Source organism: Chiloscyllium plagiosum, chromosome 26 (genome assembly GCF_004010195.1).
Source record: "Chiloscyllium plagiosum isolate BGI_BamShark_2017 chromosome 26, ASM401019v2, whole genome shotgun sequence".
In the NCBI taxonomy this organism is placed as follows: Eukaryota; Metazoa; Chordata; class Chondrichthyes; order Orectolobiformes; family Hemiscylliidae; genus Chiloscyllium; species Chiloscyllium plagiosum.
Window position 1 is genome coordinate 8,746,438 of NC_057735.1, and position 18,728 is coordinate 8,765,165.

General features: G+C 43.0%; 1 protein-coding gene across 8 annotated transcripts in view; it reads right to left on the reverse strand.

Annotated features, from left to right (window-relative positions):
• Positions 1-18,728, reverse strand: part of plekha6 (pleckstrin homology domain containing, family A member 6) — a 330,961-nt gene that overhangs the window by 80,563 nt on the left and 231,670 nt on the right. For all 8 annotated transcript variants that reach the window (XM_043716433.1, XM_043716439.1, XM_043716436.1 and 5 more), the window contains 2 exons: positions 12,182-12,265; positions 2,551-2,686 (listed from right to left, as the gene is read on the reverse strand). In XM_043716433.1, coding sequence (XP_043572368.1) covers positions 2,551-2,686; positions 12,182-12,265 — 220 coding nt within the window. The remainder of the gene's footprint in view (positions 1-2,550; positions 2,687-12,181; positions 12,266-18,728) is intronic.

Below are 18,728 nucleotides of genomic sequence, written 5' to 3' on the forward strand. Positions count from 1 at the left end.
TGTGGAATTCAGGAGAGCAGACAGAGTGGCAAAGCACCTATCCTGCCAACTGCACCAGGCTATGTCCAACCTATACTCATACAGATACCACCTTGGCCTGGAATCAGAGCAGATCCATGTAAAGGTCTTGCAGACTTGACCATTCCCCTCCCCTCTGGTTTATTCCAGAAATAGTGACTGCAATTGGTAGCAAAAAGGGAATGAGGATGTGACAGACAACAGTGAACTGTGCACCAGAATCCATCACAGAAACATTCCAGAAGAACTGACCCTTCATAAACCCCATTCTTTGAAATATAGCTCCTCTGTTCTTTCGGGGTTTAACATAATAGTTAGCCTCAAGGTTTGTTGGGGCTTACAGGCTGTGCTGGGATTACACTGTCCAGTGCTAGGATTGCACTATCCAGTGCTGGGATTACGCTATCCAGTGCTGGGATTGCACTATCCAATGCGAGGGTTGCACTGTCTAGTGCGGGGATTGCACTGTCTAGTGCAGGGATTGCACTGTCCAGTGCTGGGATTATACTGTCCAGTGATGGGATTGCACTGTCCAGTGCTGGGATTGCACTGTCCAGTGCTGGGATTGCACTATCCAGTGCTGGGGATTGCACTGTCCAGTGCTGGGGATTGCACTGTCCAGTGCTGGGATTGCACTGTCCAGTGCTGGGATTGCACTGTCCAGCGCGGGGATTGCACTGTCCAGTGCTGGGGATTGCACTGTCCAGTGCTGGGATTATACTGTCCAGTGCTGGGATTATACTGTCCAGTGATGGGATTGCACTGTCCAGTGCTGGGGATTGCACTGTCCAGTGCTGGGATTGCACTGTCCAGCGCGAGGATTGCACTGTCCAGCGCGAGGATTGCACTGCCCAGTGCTGGGGATTGCACTATCCAGTGCTGGGATTACACTGTCCAGTGCTGGAATTACACTATCCAGTGCTGGGATTACACTGTCCAGTGCTGGGATTACACTGTCCAGTGCTGGGATTACACTGTCCAGTGCGAGGATTGCACTGTCCAGTGCTGGGATTACACTATCCAGTGCTGGGATTGCACTGTCCAGTGCTGGGATTACACTGTCCAGTGATGGGATTGCACTGTCCAGTGATGGGATTGCACTATCCAGTGCGAGGAGTGCACTGTCCAGTGCTGGGATTGCACTGTCCTGTGATGGAATTGCACTATCCAGTGCTGGGATTGCACTATCCAGTGCTGGGATTGCACTATCCAGTGCGAGGATTGCACTGTCCAGTGCTGGGATTGCACTGTCCAGTGCTGGGATTGCATTGTCCAGTGCTGGGATTGCATTGTCCAGTGCGAGGATTGCACTGTCCAGTGCTGGGATTGCACTGTCCAGTGCTGGAATTACACTGTCCAGTGATGGGATTGCACTGTCCAGTGATGGGATTGCACTGTCCAGTGCGAGGATTGCACTGTCCAGTGTTGGGATTGCACTGTCCAGTGCTGGGATTGCACTGTCCATTTGGGCAGCTTTTGACATGTTTTCCTTCCCGGGATCAGCCACCAGCAACGAGCTTGTTCCTTGGGACAGCTTCTGTGCTGTCTTGTGCCTGGGAATTCCAGCGGCCCTGCATAGTGGTACTGTCTTTCCCAAACCCTGGAGCCATGAATTTAACTAAGATGAACTTTATCTTAAGTTTTAAGTTTTGTTTTCTTATCTATGCCTTCTGTTATTAATATAGTCATCATGCTATGGTGACTTGAACAGTTCCACTGATTTTTTTGAAAGAAAAAATACAAGCAACAATAAATGACTATTCTACTTGATGGAACAAGCAACCAACTAAATTAAGTCAACTGTGAGACTGGAGACGTTGGGCTAGTTACTAAAGACGCACAAAACTCATAACCCAACCACCAACACTTACTAAATATGCCAGTTGCAATATGACACTTCCGACATAGATTTGTGCTCAATGTTGCATGTTTATAAACGGTTGCCCCATTTGGAGACCTTGTGGTTCAGATCAATATGAAGAGACCTTTATGATTCCTCAGAAGTGGCCAGTGGGGTTAGTCTGGCAATAACTGAGCCAAAAATACAATTTTCTGGAACAGCTCAGCAGGTCTGGTAGCATCAGTGGAGAGAAATCAGAGTTAACATTTCAGGTCGAGTGACCCTTCCTCAGAACTCAATAATTCAGTCAGTTTTAAGTACATTGTTTTAACAATTCTTCTTACGGCAATATCTTTAGCTTCCCATCTGACAGGTATGTTTGTGCCCATATAGTAACAGTATCCAATATTAAAAAATCGCACAATACCAGGTTATAGCCCAACAGTTTATTTGGAAGCACTAGCTTTCGGAGCACTGCTCCTTCATCAGGTGGTCATCAAGTGACAACCACCTCATGAAGGAACAGTGCTCCGAAAGCTAATGATTCAAAATATACCTTTGGACTATGTTGTGTGATGTTTAACTTTGTACACCCCAGTCCAACACTGACTCCTCCAAATCATGGTATCCAATATTGACCCTTCAACTGAAGGTGAACACATGCTTCCTCTGCAGTGAAATGCCATGCTTACCCTGACCGCCTGTTCCTGAGAGGTTTCTGAAACCAAGGTGTGATTGGACATCTCACTGGCAATGCTGGTTGGACGCTGCCCACCTCCTCCTTCACCTCGCACACCTCCTGCCCGGTTCGACATGTTAGGCAGTGGCCTGAAACAACCGAAGGAACTGTGTTAGAAAAAGAGACTGTAATAGTCTCAAAAATCCCCAGATTTACTGTTGTACACATATGAATAGAACTTCGTGTCATGAATTTGTGTGCATTGCGTTCATAATATATCCGCACACTCTACTGTACATGCTGTGTATGTACATTAAATTCTACTAAATGTTGTGATACTCTTTAACCCAGAAACAGTACAACAAAGAAAAATAGTAATTTATTTTAAAGTGACTGTGGAACCTATCATTTCTAAAAGAATGTTGCAAAGTACTTTCAAGGGTTGGCATCCACTATAAGAAGACTCTAACCTCACACCATTAATGCATTGTCTGAGCTGAGATGTCATCTTTTTCTTATCCACTGAGTTAACTCAGGGCTGTGACTTGAAAGAAATTCTGGGATTTACATATTAATCAATCAAAACCTGCATCACAATTCTAAGTGATTAAAGACTTTACAGCAATCTAGGTTTGTCTAATACATCACAGCAGTTGTATGACACTGACCTTTAACATATAAATTCTGTGTCCTATGTACCTGCCTGCTGAGCTACCGGATGTTGGAGCAACACTCTGAAAGCTTCTACTTTGAAATAAATCTGTTCAACTATAACCCAGTATTGTGTGATTTTTAACACTGTAAAAAGGATCAATTGTAATTTGTTTGGATAATAAGAAATTGGCCATCAAGTCCCAGTGTATGACACGGTGACCCTTGGCCTGGAAGCTGCACCAATAGCAAGGAAAGCAGAGACAAAGGGAAGGTACAGTCAGAGGAGCCGGAGGGTGGAGGTGATCACAAGAAGAAAGTGGAGAGAAACAGAAAGAAGAACACAAACAATTCTTGTGAGGAGAAGGAACAAGTCAATTTCAGGATAAGCTCAGTTTTTCTGTTTAGCAGAAAGAGGTACAGAAACTCTTGGAGAAACTGCACGGCTTGGCTAAAAAAGTGTGAAAACTAGATGGCTGTATGAATAAATAAGAGATGTTAAAGAATTGGGTATGTTCCCAGACTGGCCAAACAGGGAACTGTAGTGTTATTGGTTGGTCCATTGAAATGCGATTCAGGAAAGCTACATTTTCAGGATTGTTGCCAAATAAGGGAGAGAGGATTGGTAGAAATGTGTGTCCCTCGCTGGTGATAAATGTACCTGTGAAATCCAGAGGAGAGAGGTTTTAAAGGGCACAGCTCCTGACTGACCTCACAAGAGCAAGGAACAGCATGTTGTGGCTCTGCACAGCTACATACTGCCACATTTGTGGAGGAAGTGACTCAAATGCTTATGGCTACAAAAAGATGTACCTTTGTGAGCTAGCTAAAATGAAATTTATCCCTTTATTTGAAGTAGTAGTTGCCTAATAGTTTTTATGTAAATTGTAATGGTTCTATTGAGGGTAGAGTTAATCCTACAAAAATCCTAACCTTGTCAGTCGTTGCTTCACATGGAGGTTGTTCAGTAAGTATTAGTTTTCCCTCAGGGACCATAACAATGTTATACATTAATGCATGATAATGATATATTATAATTGTGGTGTATACTGTTTCTCTATATGTGGTCTTCTGTGTTAAACCGAAATGGTAATAATTTCCAGCTCAAGGTTTTTGACTGAAACAAGCCAAAAAGCATTTTACTGGAATTAGGCCTGAAATTTCTACAAATCCTCTCCCACTCTATTTCCAAATTGAGAATCACTGGTGTTTGAACTGGTCACAAAGTAGCTGTCACGCTAAAGGAAAATTGCAAGGATTTAATCTTTTGTTTCCCCTAACAGTTTTGCAATAACTCAGTCTCATACAGACAGAGGGAATATTTCTTCAGTGGGACTCGCCCAGAGGGAAGATCTCCTCCCACATTCTCTTTGCTTCATTAACACCCACAGATACAGTTACAGAACTTACAGCAAATTCATTTTTCAGGCACTCCTTTTTAATGAATGTGAGGCCTTCTGGACACAAAAGGATTCAACTATGTTTCAAAAGGGAGCTGGGTAATTCTCTCTGAGGTCTCAGCCAATATTAATCCTTCAAACAACATCTCTAAAACAAATTAGCTGGTCAGTTATACATTGCTGCTCACAGTTACAAATTAGCCATATCCTACAGTAATGGAGTGGAGATTGCAGGTTAAATTGGACGGCACGGTGGCTCAGTGGTTAGCACTGATGCCTCACAGCACCAGGGACCCAGGTTTGATTCCAGCCTTGGAAGACTGTCTGTGTGTGCACATTCTTCCCGTGTCTGCATGGGTTTCCTCCAGGTGCTCTGGTTTCCTCCCACAATCCTAAGATATGCAGGTCAGGGTGAATTGGCCATGCTAAATTGCCCATGGTATTCAGGGGTGTGTAAGTTAGGTGTATTAGTCAGGGGAAATGCAGAGTAATAGGGTAGGGGAATGGGTCTGGGTGGGTTACTCTTCAGAGGGTCAGTGTGGGCATGTTGGGCTAAATGGCCTGTTTCCACATCGTAGGGATTCCATGTTTTATGAAGATTCGGCATGCATGCTATCGGTGGTGGTGGTATGAGCTGCAATTTCTTTCCATTACATGGCCGAGCAGGACATTGTCATTCTCTCTCTGCCTGCTAATGGAATGTGTTGGAAGGTGATGCACAACCTCTTTGGCCTTGCTATGAACACACCTTCCTTGGCCATGAAACCCCAGTGGTGAGACTCAAACCCAGAGCTTCTAATCAGAGACAGGGAAGCTCAGGATCTCCTCTTACAACAGAGACTGCCCTATACTTGAAGTCATGAATGGGGCTATATAAATACAAGAGTGTGGTGCTGGGAAAGTACAGCATGTCAGGCAGCATCCGAGGAGCAGGAGAATCAATGTTTCAGGCATAAGCCCTTCATCAGAAATTTCCAGCACCACATTCTCAACTCTAATCTCCAGCATTTGCAGTCCTCACTTTCTCCTATATAAATGCAAACAGACTTTGGCGCACAGGGCACAATTCCAAAATTTAAAGATGATCAGAAACTTGGAAGCATTATGAATTGCAAGGAGGATAGTGTAAGCTTCAAAAAGGACATGTACAGATTGGTGGAGTGGGCGGATAAGTGGCAGATCAAATTTAATGCAGAAAAGTGTGAAGTGATTTATTTTGGCAGGAAGAACACAGGGAGGCAATGTGAATTAAAAGTGTACAATTCTAAAGGGGGTGCAGGAGCAGAGGGACCTGTGCGTGCATTATGTGCACAAGTCATCAAATGCAGCAGGTCGGGGTTAGTGAAAGTGGGCTTAATAAAGCAATACAGCATCTGAAACTTTATTTAAAGGTGCACAATCAAGGAAGCTATGTATAGAACACCAGTCCAGTCTCAAATACTGTATCCAGTTTTGTGTACCGCACACTTTAGGAAAGATGTGAAGGCAATTGGGAGAGTGCAGAAAAGATTATGAGAACGGTTTCCAGAGATGGGGAACTTCATCGAAACAGACATATTGGGACTGTTTTCCTTGGACAAGGTTGATTGGCGATTTGATAGAAATATTCAAGATCTTCTGGATCTGGGCAGAGTCGGTCGGAAAACAATGCTCCCACAGATGGAAGGATCTGGAATAAAGAGGTACGGATTCAAAGTAACTGGCAAGAGAAAGAATGGTAACACAGGAGAAACCTTTTCATGTAATAAGTTATTAGGATCTGGAATGCACTTCCTGAGAGTGTGGTGGAGGCAGGTCCAGTTGAGATATTCAAAAGCAATTGGATCATCACCTGAAAAGGGTAAATGGGCAGGGCCGAAGGGAGAGGGCAGATGGGTGGCACAATGTAAATTGTTCCTAAGGCGAACTAGTGCAGATGTGATGGGCCAAATCGCCTCCTTCCATGTTGGTACTGATTCTGTGAACTCTTTCTTCTCAGTAGGGCGTAGAATCTTTCATGTTGACTCGGCAAGAGGATTGGCAAGGCAAAACCGGAGAACTGGCACTAGCCTCATTACTCTTGCAGAGAGTCTGCATAGGTTTGATGGGTGGAATGGCCTCTTCGTTGTAACCATTCCACAATCCTGAGAGGACTGGATGTGCCTTCGGTTATCCTCTCATCTAAAATCCAGCACTTTGCCCAGTGCTGTACTTGGGGTACAAAAAATAATTATTGGGATTATAGATAAAATGCCGGGAAGGTTGTTATAAAGATTATTGGGGGTTATACAGACACTGGACGGAAGCGGGGGGAGGTGTTACAAAAACTCTTGCAGCAGCTACAGCATCAGGAGCTCCGGAAGACAGGGAGCAGACAGTTTGTAGGCTGTACTGCCATAACTAGGCCACATTCTGAGCACACTTCCACACCAACTCGCCAGCCACTCCCTTCTGTGACCACCACCTGCCCTAAGTGTAACAGAGTCTATGTAAGCCACATTGATCTGTACAGCCACCTATGGACTCACCCTGAGAGGGGAAAAGAGTCATCCTTGTCTGTGAGGGACCACCAATGACTGGGAGTATCAGCTTAGAATCTGTACTTGAATGCGGAGCATAAGGCTTAGTATCACCCAATCAACTACAGCTGGGCAAGTTCTCTTTCTCTTCCCTCAGTTACAACTAAAAACAAAAGCTCTATCTTAAGAAAAATAATTCCAGGCAATAAAATATCTGCATCCTTCTGGAAGCCAATATAAAATGAGAAGAACACCACAAGAATTAGCATAATGAATAGGCCACTCAGCCACCTGAACCTGTTATAGAGTTAAACAGCATGGAAACAGACTTTTTGGTCCAATTCAGCCATGCTGACCAAATTTCCCAAACCAATCTAGTCCCACTTGCCTGCGTTTGGCCCATACTCCTCTGAACCTTTGTTATTCATGTACCTATCCAAATGTTTTTTTAAATGTTGTAACTGTACGTGCATTGATCACTTCATCTGGCAGCTCATTCCACATATGAACCATCCTTTGTGTGAAAGGGTTGCCCCTCAGGCCCCTTTTAAATCTTTCTTCTCCCAGCTTAAGAAATACGCCCCCGGTTTTGAACTCCCCCACCCAAATGGAAAAGACTTAGGCTATTCACCTTATCTATGCCTTTTATGATTTTATAAACCTCTAAACGGTCACCCCTCAAATTCCTATGCTCCAGTGAAAAACGTCCCAGCCTATCCTTAAAGGACACTCCAGACCTGGCAATATTCTAGTAAATCTTTTTTTAAACCCTCTCCAGTTTAATAATATCCTTCCGAGTGCAGGGCAACCAGAACTGTACACAGCACTCCAACAATGGTCTCACCAACATCCTGTACAAACTCAACATGAAGTCCCATTTCCTATACCAAATAGTCTGTACAATGAGGGTAAGCATGCTAAACATCTTCTTAATCAACCCATCGATGTGTGATGCAACTTTCAAAGAACTATGTTCCTGAACACCTAGGTCTCTCCGTTCGACAACAGATGGATCCCTCAACTCCGCTTTCCCGACCATCCCCCCATAACCCTCAGTTCTCTTGTCAATAAAAAGTGCACACAATGCAATTTTAAATATATTCAATAACCACTATCACCAGGGGAAGAGAATTCCATAGACTAACAACACCCTGAGGGTAAAACAAAATCTCATCTTTTGACTTAAATGGGGACACTTAATTTGAAATATTTTGAATTATTATTCTTTTATTGGTCAGAGCATTGAGTATAGGAGTTATGAGGTCATGTTGCACCTGTACAGGACATTGGTTAGGCCACTTTTGGAATATTGTGTGCAATTCTGGTCTCCTTGTTATCGGAAGGGTGTTGTGAAACTTGAAAGGGCTCAGAAAAGATTTACAAGGACGTTTCCAGGGTTGGAGGATTTGAGCTATAGGGAGAGGCTGAATAGGCTGGGACTGTTTTATCTGGAACTTTGGAGGCTGAGAGGTGACCTTATGGAGGTTTATAAAATCATGAGGAGCATAGATAGGGTGAATAGAAAAGGTCTTTTCCCTGGGGTGGGGGTGTCCAGAACTAGATGGCATAGATTTAGGGTGAGAGGGAAAAAATTTTAAAAGAGATCTCAGGGGCAACGTTTTCTTGCAGAGGGTGGTGCGTGTATGGAATGAGATGGCAGAGGAAGTGGTGGAGTCTGATACAATGACAACATTTAAAAGGCATCTGGATGGGTATATGAATAGGAATGATTTAGAGAAATATCGGCCAAGTGCTGGCAAAAGGGACTAGATTAATATAGGATATCTGGTTGGCATGGACGAGTTGGACCAAAGGATCTGTTTCTGTGCTATACATCTCTATGACTATAAATGTGAGAGAGTAACATCTGATATAGAACCAGAGGCTTCCTGAATCTCTTTCAGCACAAACCAGTGCCAGTGAGAAGAAGCTTCATATTTCATTGCTGCCTTAGGTTGAGAACATTGTCACAGAGACTGAAAGGATGATTATCTTGGATCTGACTCCACTGCATGTCTGTCAACAGTAATTTATTGAGGCCAGCACTGTTACAGAGCACAATACAGTACAGGCATTGGGATGACCGTACGTATACACACATACACACGCAGACACACACACACACACGCAGACACACACAATACACGTGACAAATAGAGAGGCCAGTGATGAATGGGAACTATCAAAATCTCTTAGATGTTACACATATGCATATTTTAGAACACTCTCAGAATGAATTCACTCTTTATAAATTCTGCTGGCTGCTATAACCTGACTGCTTGTCATCAGCCTCTGGTAAATCTCAGAGGGAGAGAGGCAACCTTAAACTAAGCTGTCCTTCGGGAAGCCAATGAGACTCTGTCCAATTTTACCCTGCAATTAAATTGGGGATATTATATTGGTCCGAGGAGTGTAAAACCCAATCTTCAGCCTATTCCTGATACTCACATCTAATGGGTTAAAGTTACCATTCCCTTGATGAAATATTTCTTTGGATGGTGAAAATGTAAAATGTCTGAATTGTTATCTCATTTCTACATTGAGGTTTCTATGAGTCCAAAGAGACACTGTTACTGGGTCATGCACAAATTTACATCCAGCATCTACACAGTGGGCTGCAGCTCTTTTTGGATTTGAGCAGTTACTTTTGGAAATATTTCCTGCTGGCTGAAGGTGTAATTACCAATCGCCATGGAGACAGTACTTGGTCTGCCTGCAACTGTTTTGCAAAATTGCATATTGTTTAAAGAACACAATATGGGCTTTGGTCCTTCAATAACATCCTGAAAGATAAGCAGCAAATTGCATTCATGTAGCACCTCGAGCAGATTAATTCATCTCAAGAGTTGGGGACTGTACCCTTTGAGCCACCAAAGGGGATATTAAGACAGATGACCAAAAGCTTAGTCGAAGAGGTGAGTTTCAAAGTACATCTTAGAAAGGAGACAGCAGGATAGAGAGGCAGGACAATGTAGGGAGGGAACTTTGGAGTTGAAATGACAGCATGGCCGCTGTTAGCACCATGAAGAAAATTTGCAATAATGGAGCTGCACCTCATTGGGCATAAATAGCACCACGTGACTGTAGTTATTTCATTTAGGAGTGCTTGAGAGATTGATGGAAAGAAGCACATGCAGAGAATCTTTAGATAATGTAACAGTAGGCAAAGATCTTAGTCTACCTCAGATTCCCATGTATAGAAGTAACTAATATTAGTTTTGTGATAAAGAGAGTTCTAAAGACACCTAGGCCAAAGGACTCTTCTTGATTTGTCTTCTCTTCGACCAGTCTGTCTTGAATCCAAATTGTTGGATGTTGGCATAACGCCAAATGTCAAAAGAGCCACTAATGGTGGAGCAATGAACATCGGGATTATGCAAGAGACCAGAATAAAACACTATTTCAAGCTTATTTATTTTAATTATGAATTTAAACAACAAACAGCTGTGTGTTTGACAAATGAATACAAGGAAAAGGAACAGAGATGTGTTTATTTTAATCTGGCTTTGCAAAGTCCAGCTCAGTGACTGAATCCAGCACGTACATGATTCATACAGAATCTTTGTTCTAATCATGGATAAGTTAACTGATCTGAAACTGGGCTACTACAACACAGGCTTGACCTACTCCCAGAGCCTTTGCTGGAGGGAAAGATTAATCAAAACTATTAGCCTGGATGCAGTCACAGTCCGTTGGCAAAACCGCAGGTGTTTTCTGTGAAGATTTGCATGTGACAAATGAAATTTTGACAAGTGGAATGTTGTTAACCTCAAGGGAACTAAAGCCATTCTGGTGGTGGGAGACAGAAAGATGACTAGGACCTATGAAACCATGTGTCATATAGCCCCACGCCAGCTGGTGAAGTGCAAAATTAGACGCAAATATTTTCCTTGCTGAGAGATTTATTGACAGAATGCAGCACTACATATGTCTGTTTCCTACTAACTAGCAACCCAGAGCTCTCACAGTGTCTCTTTATATAGCATCTAATCAACTTCCTCAGAAATGTTATTACACACTTCTGGAGCAGGTGGGACTTAAACTCGGGTCTCGTGGCTCAGAGGTAGGGATACTACTGTGGCACAAGAGCCTGAGCATTCTCTATTCATATTTAGGGAATAGAAATCAATTAAACTAAATGAAACAATTTAACAACCCCTTAAAGGGCATTGTTTCATTAGGTTTTTTTCTCATTCTATAACTATTTTCTGTCTCCTATATTATTTTGAAATAACCAGAGGAAAGGGAGTACCATAATGAAACTATTCAAACCAAACTGACAACCCGTTAAGAGGGTTCTATAACTAAGGTCAAGTTACAATGTCACGTCTCACTGGAGTTGCGCATTGATAATCAATCTGCCCCTAAAATTCCCCAATTTATTAGTCCTTTAAACCCAGGCTGAAAGAAAGTACGGATCAGTTTTGAAGGATGTTACCAAGACTTGAAAGTTTGAATTATAAGGATAGGCTGAATAGGCTGGGATTTTTTCCCCTGGAGTGTTGGAGGCTGTGGGGTAATGTTATGGAGGTTTATAAAATCATGAGGGGCAAGGACAGGATAAATAGACAAGGTCTTTTCCCTGGGGTGGGGAGTCCAGAACTAGAGGGCATAGGTTTAGGGTAAGAGGGGAAATATATAAAAACGACATGAGGGACAACCTTTTCACACAGATGGTGGTGCATGTATTGAATGAGCTGCCAGAGGAAGTGGTATAGGAGGGTACAGTTACAACATTAAAATGACATTTGGACAGGTACAGGGATAGGAAAGGTTTAGAGGGATATGGGAGAGAGGGGAGAGAGAGAGAGAGAGAGAGAATGTGAATTTGTGGGAAGTTCCAATGTCTTTGGAAGAGGAATCATATTGGACTTGAAACATTAACACTCTCTCCAAAACTACTTCTCTAGCACTTGGTTTATAGTTTGAGTGTGAGTGAGTGAGTGAGTGAGTGAGTGAGTGAGTGAATGAGAGAGAGAGAGAAAGAGAGAGTGCGATACCTACACCTATTGAATTTGACTGTTATTGGAAGTGGGGGAAAGGTGAGGGAACAAAGTGACAATAAGGAGAGAAGTAAAGGAGACAAGACACTTACTTGTCTTCCAGTTTGAAGATGCAGTTCTCAATAGGCACAATCCCTGTCACTGGGTCCTGGAAGGTGGTTGTTCTGTCATTGTGGCTGAAAAACAATGGAAGAGGTTGAGTATTGGTTTTGCATTTATCCTAAAAATCGAGCCAATGTTGACTATGTCTATGCAGTCATTGCAAGCATTAGAGAGCTCAGTAGCTACCATTCAAGTGGACGTGTCTCACTGTGAGACAGGGCTGAGACAAACTTCTACCTGTGTCTGAGAGGGCATGAAGACAGCCCGGTCCAACTCTCCCTCCAGTGCAACAGCTGGATGGGGAAAGTACAGAGTGTAAGGCTCTCCCAATAAATGATTGGCTAGAGCCCACGTAAAATCCCTTAGCTGTATGCACCAGAAAATGTGAATGTAACATAATTGTAACTGCAGTTGAAGTTGGGACATCATCCAGTGAAGGCCCCAGAAGTATAGCTAATTAGCATTGGCAATATCGCACAAATTATCTCTTCGCTAAGGAGGTCAATTCAGACCTGAATGAATCTCTTGCCAACACCCTGATGGTGAGAGTTCCCTTGGGTCAAATGGGACTTGAAAAAGAGACGTGCCTGATAACTCCCAACTTACCCCTTGCTGAAGATGTACTCAACCCTCTCAGCCAAAATCAAAGCTACTGATGGATATAGAAACCTTGGTGGCAATATGTTCAGAGTCAAAATCCTGACCCTCACCTCCCAACTTCACCTGCCAGTTAACTCTCTATCCCAACCCACACCCAGAATCTTTAATTACTGGAAGTCCAGCTCCCATTCATTGTCTTTACTACCAACAACAGTGAGTCACAAATGAAAAAATGGCTTAATACACAGCGAAAGATAGAGATTTGCACCACACTGCCCAGGACTTTGTGTGCTACACTCAAATTAACTGATGTTTAGGGGGACATCCTTGTGAACCTTCTCTGAACTGCCTCCAATGAAATGATACATTTCCTCAATTAAGGGGACCAAAACTGCTCACAGTACCCCAGGTATGGTCTCACCAGCATCTTGCACAGCTATAGTAAGGCTTTCCCTTTCTTATTCTCCAAGTCCTTTGAAAGAAGAGTCAATGTTCCATTAGCCTTGCTAACTACCTGCTGTACCGGTGAGCTAACTTTCTGAGTTTTGTATATAAGTACTCCGGGTCCCTGTGTTACAGTTTTCTGCAGTTATTTTCCATTTCAATAATATTGTTCTTTTCCCTTTCGAAATGAACACGTTCACAATTTCCCACATTACACTCCATTTGCCAACTTTTTACTTAGTTTATCAGTAGCTCTTCGTAAACTGTGTGTATTCCTCTCACAACTTGCCTTTCCACCGTACTGTCATCTGCAAATTTGACCACAATACATTCACAACCTTTCTCCTCATCGTTGACATATATTATAAACAGCTGCAGTTCCTGCACCGATTCCTGTGGAACCCAGTGGTCACCAATCTGAAAATGAACCCCTCATCCCTACTCGCTATTTCTTGCCCATTTGCCAATTCTCAATCCATGTTAATATATCACCCCGAAATCTGCCTCTTCTTCAGTGATCTAATTAATCTCTCCGCATTATCATTTTCTCCCATCATCTTTCATCTCTGTGAACATTTTTAAGAGAATTCTGAACTCATACATGCTGTCTGTGTCTATAAACTTTCATTAACAGCTTCATTTATCTCATGCCTTTCACGTAGTAAATCAACATAAGATACTTCACAAAATGATGATCAAACAAAATGTGAAACAGTCATGTCAAGAGATAGTAAAAGAGCGATAGAAAATTTGGTGATAAAGGTAGGTTTTAAGGTGCAGCTTAGAAGGAGAAGAAAGTGATAGAGTTGGGTAAGCAAAAAAAAAATCCAGAGTAGATGGCTCGGGCAGCTGAAGTGGCTGGTTTCTCAAGGATATCTCCTCTAGACTAGGCCTGCAGGAGGTAGTGAGGGAAAGAAAAAGACAAACTAGATCTTGTCCTCTCCAACATAGTGGTCACAGATATGTCTACCCATGCCCCAACCACTAGGTGAGACCACAATCCTCATGAAGAGAAAGTTACCAATGTTGGAATGATTAAAGACTTGGACTTACAAAGAGGCCAGACTAAGATCTTGGAAGGGTATGGGACTGGATGAGGTTACAGAGATGAAGGGACATTGAGAACATGTTTGACCACAACGGTAATCATTTTTAAACTGAGGATTCAGGGACCAATGAGGATACAAATGATGGGTAACTTTTGCCTGCTTTCTGATTGATGCTGTTAGCCTTCACATTTTTCCAGGAGAAAGTAAGGACTGCAGATGGTGGAGATCAGAGTCGAGAGTGTGGTGCTGGAAAAGCACAGCAGGTCAGATGGCATCCGAGGAGCAGGGGAATCACGATCAAGATTCCTAATGAAGGGCTTATACCCAAAATGTCAATTCTCCTGATGCTGCCTGAACTGCTGTTCTTTTCCAGCACCACACTCTCAACTCTACATTTTTCCACTCAGGTATCATGGAGTTTGAACCTTTCACTGCGCAAACGATTGCACTGGCTTAAGTTTCTCAATCCTCTTCAAATCAGCAGTGAATTCTCCTCCATTACAATGAAAGATAAGTTGACATTCTTTGATCTTTGCAGGTACCAGTTGTGTCTCTATGGGGAGCTCTGGCACCTGAATCAGGAGGTTGGGATCGAAGTCTCATTTCAAGCACAAAAGCCCAGGGGTAAGAGCCCGGTGTGTTATTGAGGGACTGCTGCACCCTCAGAGATGCTGTCTTTAGGATGTGATGGACCAAATAAAGTTCCACGGCATCATTTGGAAAAACAGTGGAGGGAGTTATCACCAGGGTCCAGCTAATATTTATTGCACAACCTAACCGTACAGGAAATGGTCATCTGGTTATTATGGTGTCACTTTTTTGAACGAACTTCCCATGCACAAATTGACTGATGTGTTTCGTACATTGCAACAGTTGTGACCACTCTAGTACATCACGACTGACCAAAGTGGCTGGTTCCTGAAGGACATTTCCTCTAGACTGGGTCTGTAGCAGGTAGTGAGGGATAAAAAAAGAGCAACTAGATTTTGTCCCTTCCATCATAGTGGTCTCAGATACATCTACCCATGCCCCAACCACTAGGTGAGACCACAATCCTTGTGAAGAGAAAGTCTCATCTTCATACTGAGGGTACCCTGTTTGGTGATGTGTCGCACTGCCATTGTGCTAAATGAAACAGACTCCGAACAGATCAAAAAGCTCAAAACTAGGCACCCATGAGGCACTGTGGGCCAGTAACAGCAGGACAATATTCAGCCACAATCTGTGCCTTCAAGGCATGGCACAGCCATCGATCTATTACTGTCAAGTCAAGGGATCAACGCTGGTTCAATGAAGCACAGAGGATGGCACGCCAGGAGCAGCAGCAGCAAAGCTAAACAAAATGGTGTCAACCTGTGAAGCTACAACAGAGGACTACTTTTCATGCCAAACTACAGAAGCAACAAAAAACAGAGAGCTACACGATCCCACAACCAGTGGATCAGATCTAAACTCTCAACAGTGCTGCCACATCCAACCCTGAATGGTGGTGGACAATTCAGCAAGTCCTTGCAAGAGCGGCCTCCACAAATATCCCCATCCTCAAACACGGGAGAGCCCAGCACGTCAGTGCAAAGAACAGGGTTGAAACATTTGCAACAGTCTTCAAACAGAAGAGCTCAGCAAATTACTCATCACAACCTCCTCCTGCATTCCTAATGAAGGGTCTTTGCCTGTTATGCTGATTTTCCTGCTCCTCAGATGCTGCCTGACCTGCTGTGCTTTTCCAGCACCATTCTAATCTTGACTCCTCCTGCAGTCCCCCAGCACCACAGATGCCAGTTTTTAGCCCCAATTTGATTCACTTCATGTGATACCAGGAAGCAGCTGAAGGCATTGGCTGCTGTAAAGGCTGTGGGCCCTAACAGCATTCTGGCAATAGCATTGAAGACATATGCACCAGAGCCAATCATGCCCCTGGCCAAGCTGTTCCAGTACAGTCCCAACACTGGCACTGACTTGGCAATGTGGAAAATTGCCTTGGTATGTCTGAAAAATAGGGAAATCTACACTGGCCAATTACTGCCCCATCAGTACACTTTCAACCATCAGAACATTGAGAAATTAAGAAGTATTGTCGACTATTCTATCAAGCAGCATTTACAAAGCAATATCCTGCTTCACTCTTAGTCAGTTTACATTCCAGCTCCTGATCTCATTATCACCTTGATCCAAACATGAACAAAAAAGCTGGAGTCTACAGGCAACGTGACAGTGACATGAGAGCAAGGTGAAATCTTGTCAGCTGTTTAGCTATTAATTGGAAGCTAGAATTTCCCTTCAAAACCTTATTGATCCGTACAGGGATCGCAGCAATACAAAAATTGCTCTTAAAAAATGGCAGGCATCACTGTTTGTCATTCCAGGAACAATAACTGCTGGTTACTCACTCAAGAACAAGGTGTGACAGCTGAATCGAACATGGAAGCAGACTCTCGCCTGCTCAGCAACCTTTTAAAAATCAGCCCTGTGTTGTTTCAAATGAGGACACTGCTGCTTTGTTAAAGCTGGGGTTTAAAAGGTCACCAAAAATAGCGATACAGTGATGACTTTGCAAAACAACAATCCCCCCACCCACCCAGTGCAAAAGTCTTGACCTGAGAAGAATAACAGGAATAATCTTTACACCACATCAAATAAAAAAACAATTCCAATTGCAAAATTCTAACTTAGAGAGTCCAGCAACTGGAAAACATTATGCAGTTATTATAAAGATGAAACAACTCCTGAAGTCAGATCTAGATGAATCAACTGCTGGAATGAGTGGTACAGAATGGTTCACTGTCAACTCTTCACCGGTCATTATTATCATTGGCTGCTTGCCCCAATCTGCTGCAAGATTTACACTTTTTCACTTGTTCTATAAACACTTCCTCCATATCCACATGCCTCCTTCACATTGATGGTAATCATCGATCTCGAGCACGTTAGGCATCAAAGATACTTCCATGAATAAAACAATTGTTGTCAGGTTACACAGCTCTGGTGGGATCAATTAGTTTGTTACAGTGTGCCTCAGGTATCATCAACATGTGGGACATCCGTGTCCTGCCTTCACTTTCATTCATCCCAAATTAACACAACCCTATTCTAAACACAACACAACTTCTTAGCAACAATTACTGGATGATGGCCAGGGATCCTGGTTGTTTTTTCATGGTATGATAAATTAGTAGCAATGTTACTGGACTGGAAATTCAGAGACATGAGCTCACATCCCACTGAGACATCTAGCCCACTTAAAATCAATCTACATCTGGAATATAAAAACGTTTGCACCAGTAACAATGACCACAAAACTGTCAGATTGTTATGAAATATACCTGGCTCATTAAGGTCCTTTGGCGAAGGGAAATTTTCCGTCCAGATCATGATCTGACCGTGGTCCCACAGCTACATGGTTGATTCTTAACTTCCCTCTGAAATGGTCCAGCAATAATCAGCTGCATTCAAGAAGGTGGCAACTAGGGATGGGCATTAAGAGTATCACCTTCCGGACTCACTTTTTTCTCCACAATGCTCCATAAAGCATACTTATTTGTGTAAGTTTTCGGTCATCTGACCTAATATTTTCTAATACAGCTCAGTATATACATTCTGGTGAAGCACTTTCAGAAATTTCATTACATCAAAGATGCTATATAAGTTGTTGGTGTCATGCAAATAACACAAAGACTCTTCATCTCTGAGATACTTTTGTCGAGTAATTAGTAAACTATCATACATGTGCACAAACCTGTGCTAAGTGAATCCCCTGGGTCCATTCTTATTCCATATACTGCTTGTGCTTTTGAGACAAGTGTCCTACCTCTTCCACCAAGCATCGTTTAACTCGCTAGCTCCAAGAGAGCTTTGATTTTTGATAGATTTACAACACAGGAGGCACACAATCAAACTCATGGAGTGCATGTGATTAACTTTCAGAGGTTGTCTCTGGTCTCTCCCTGGATGTAGTTTCTACAGTACCTTCTGGCAACCAGTGAAAAGAGGTGATCACCACATACAGGCACAACCTAGCCATCTACAGTAATTATGTGAATCGTGCCGCAGCACATCAGTTAAACATGGATCAAGTCCTCCACTCATTTGAAGGTAATGATCAAGAATGTTGTGTTACTGTAGCCCCAGCTCCATGTCTCTCTTTAGAAACCTGAAGACAATGCATTCAAAATTATAAAATCATGATAGGCATGGCGTGGGTCTTTTCCCTGGGGTGGGGGGAGTTCAAAACTAAGGTGAGAGGAGAAAGGTTTAAAAAGGACATGGGGGCAACCTTTCTACGCAAAGGGTAGCTCATGTGTGGAATGAACTTCCAAGGGAAGTGGTGGATGCAGGTACAGTTACAACATTGAAAGACATTTGGATATGTAAATAAGTAGGAAAGGTTTGGAGAGATATGGGACAAATGCGGGTATGTTGGACTAGTTTAGTTTGGAAACATGGT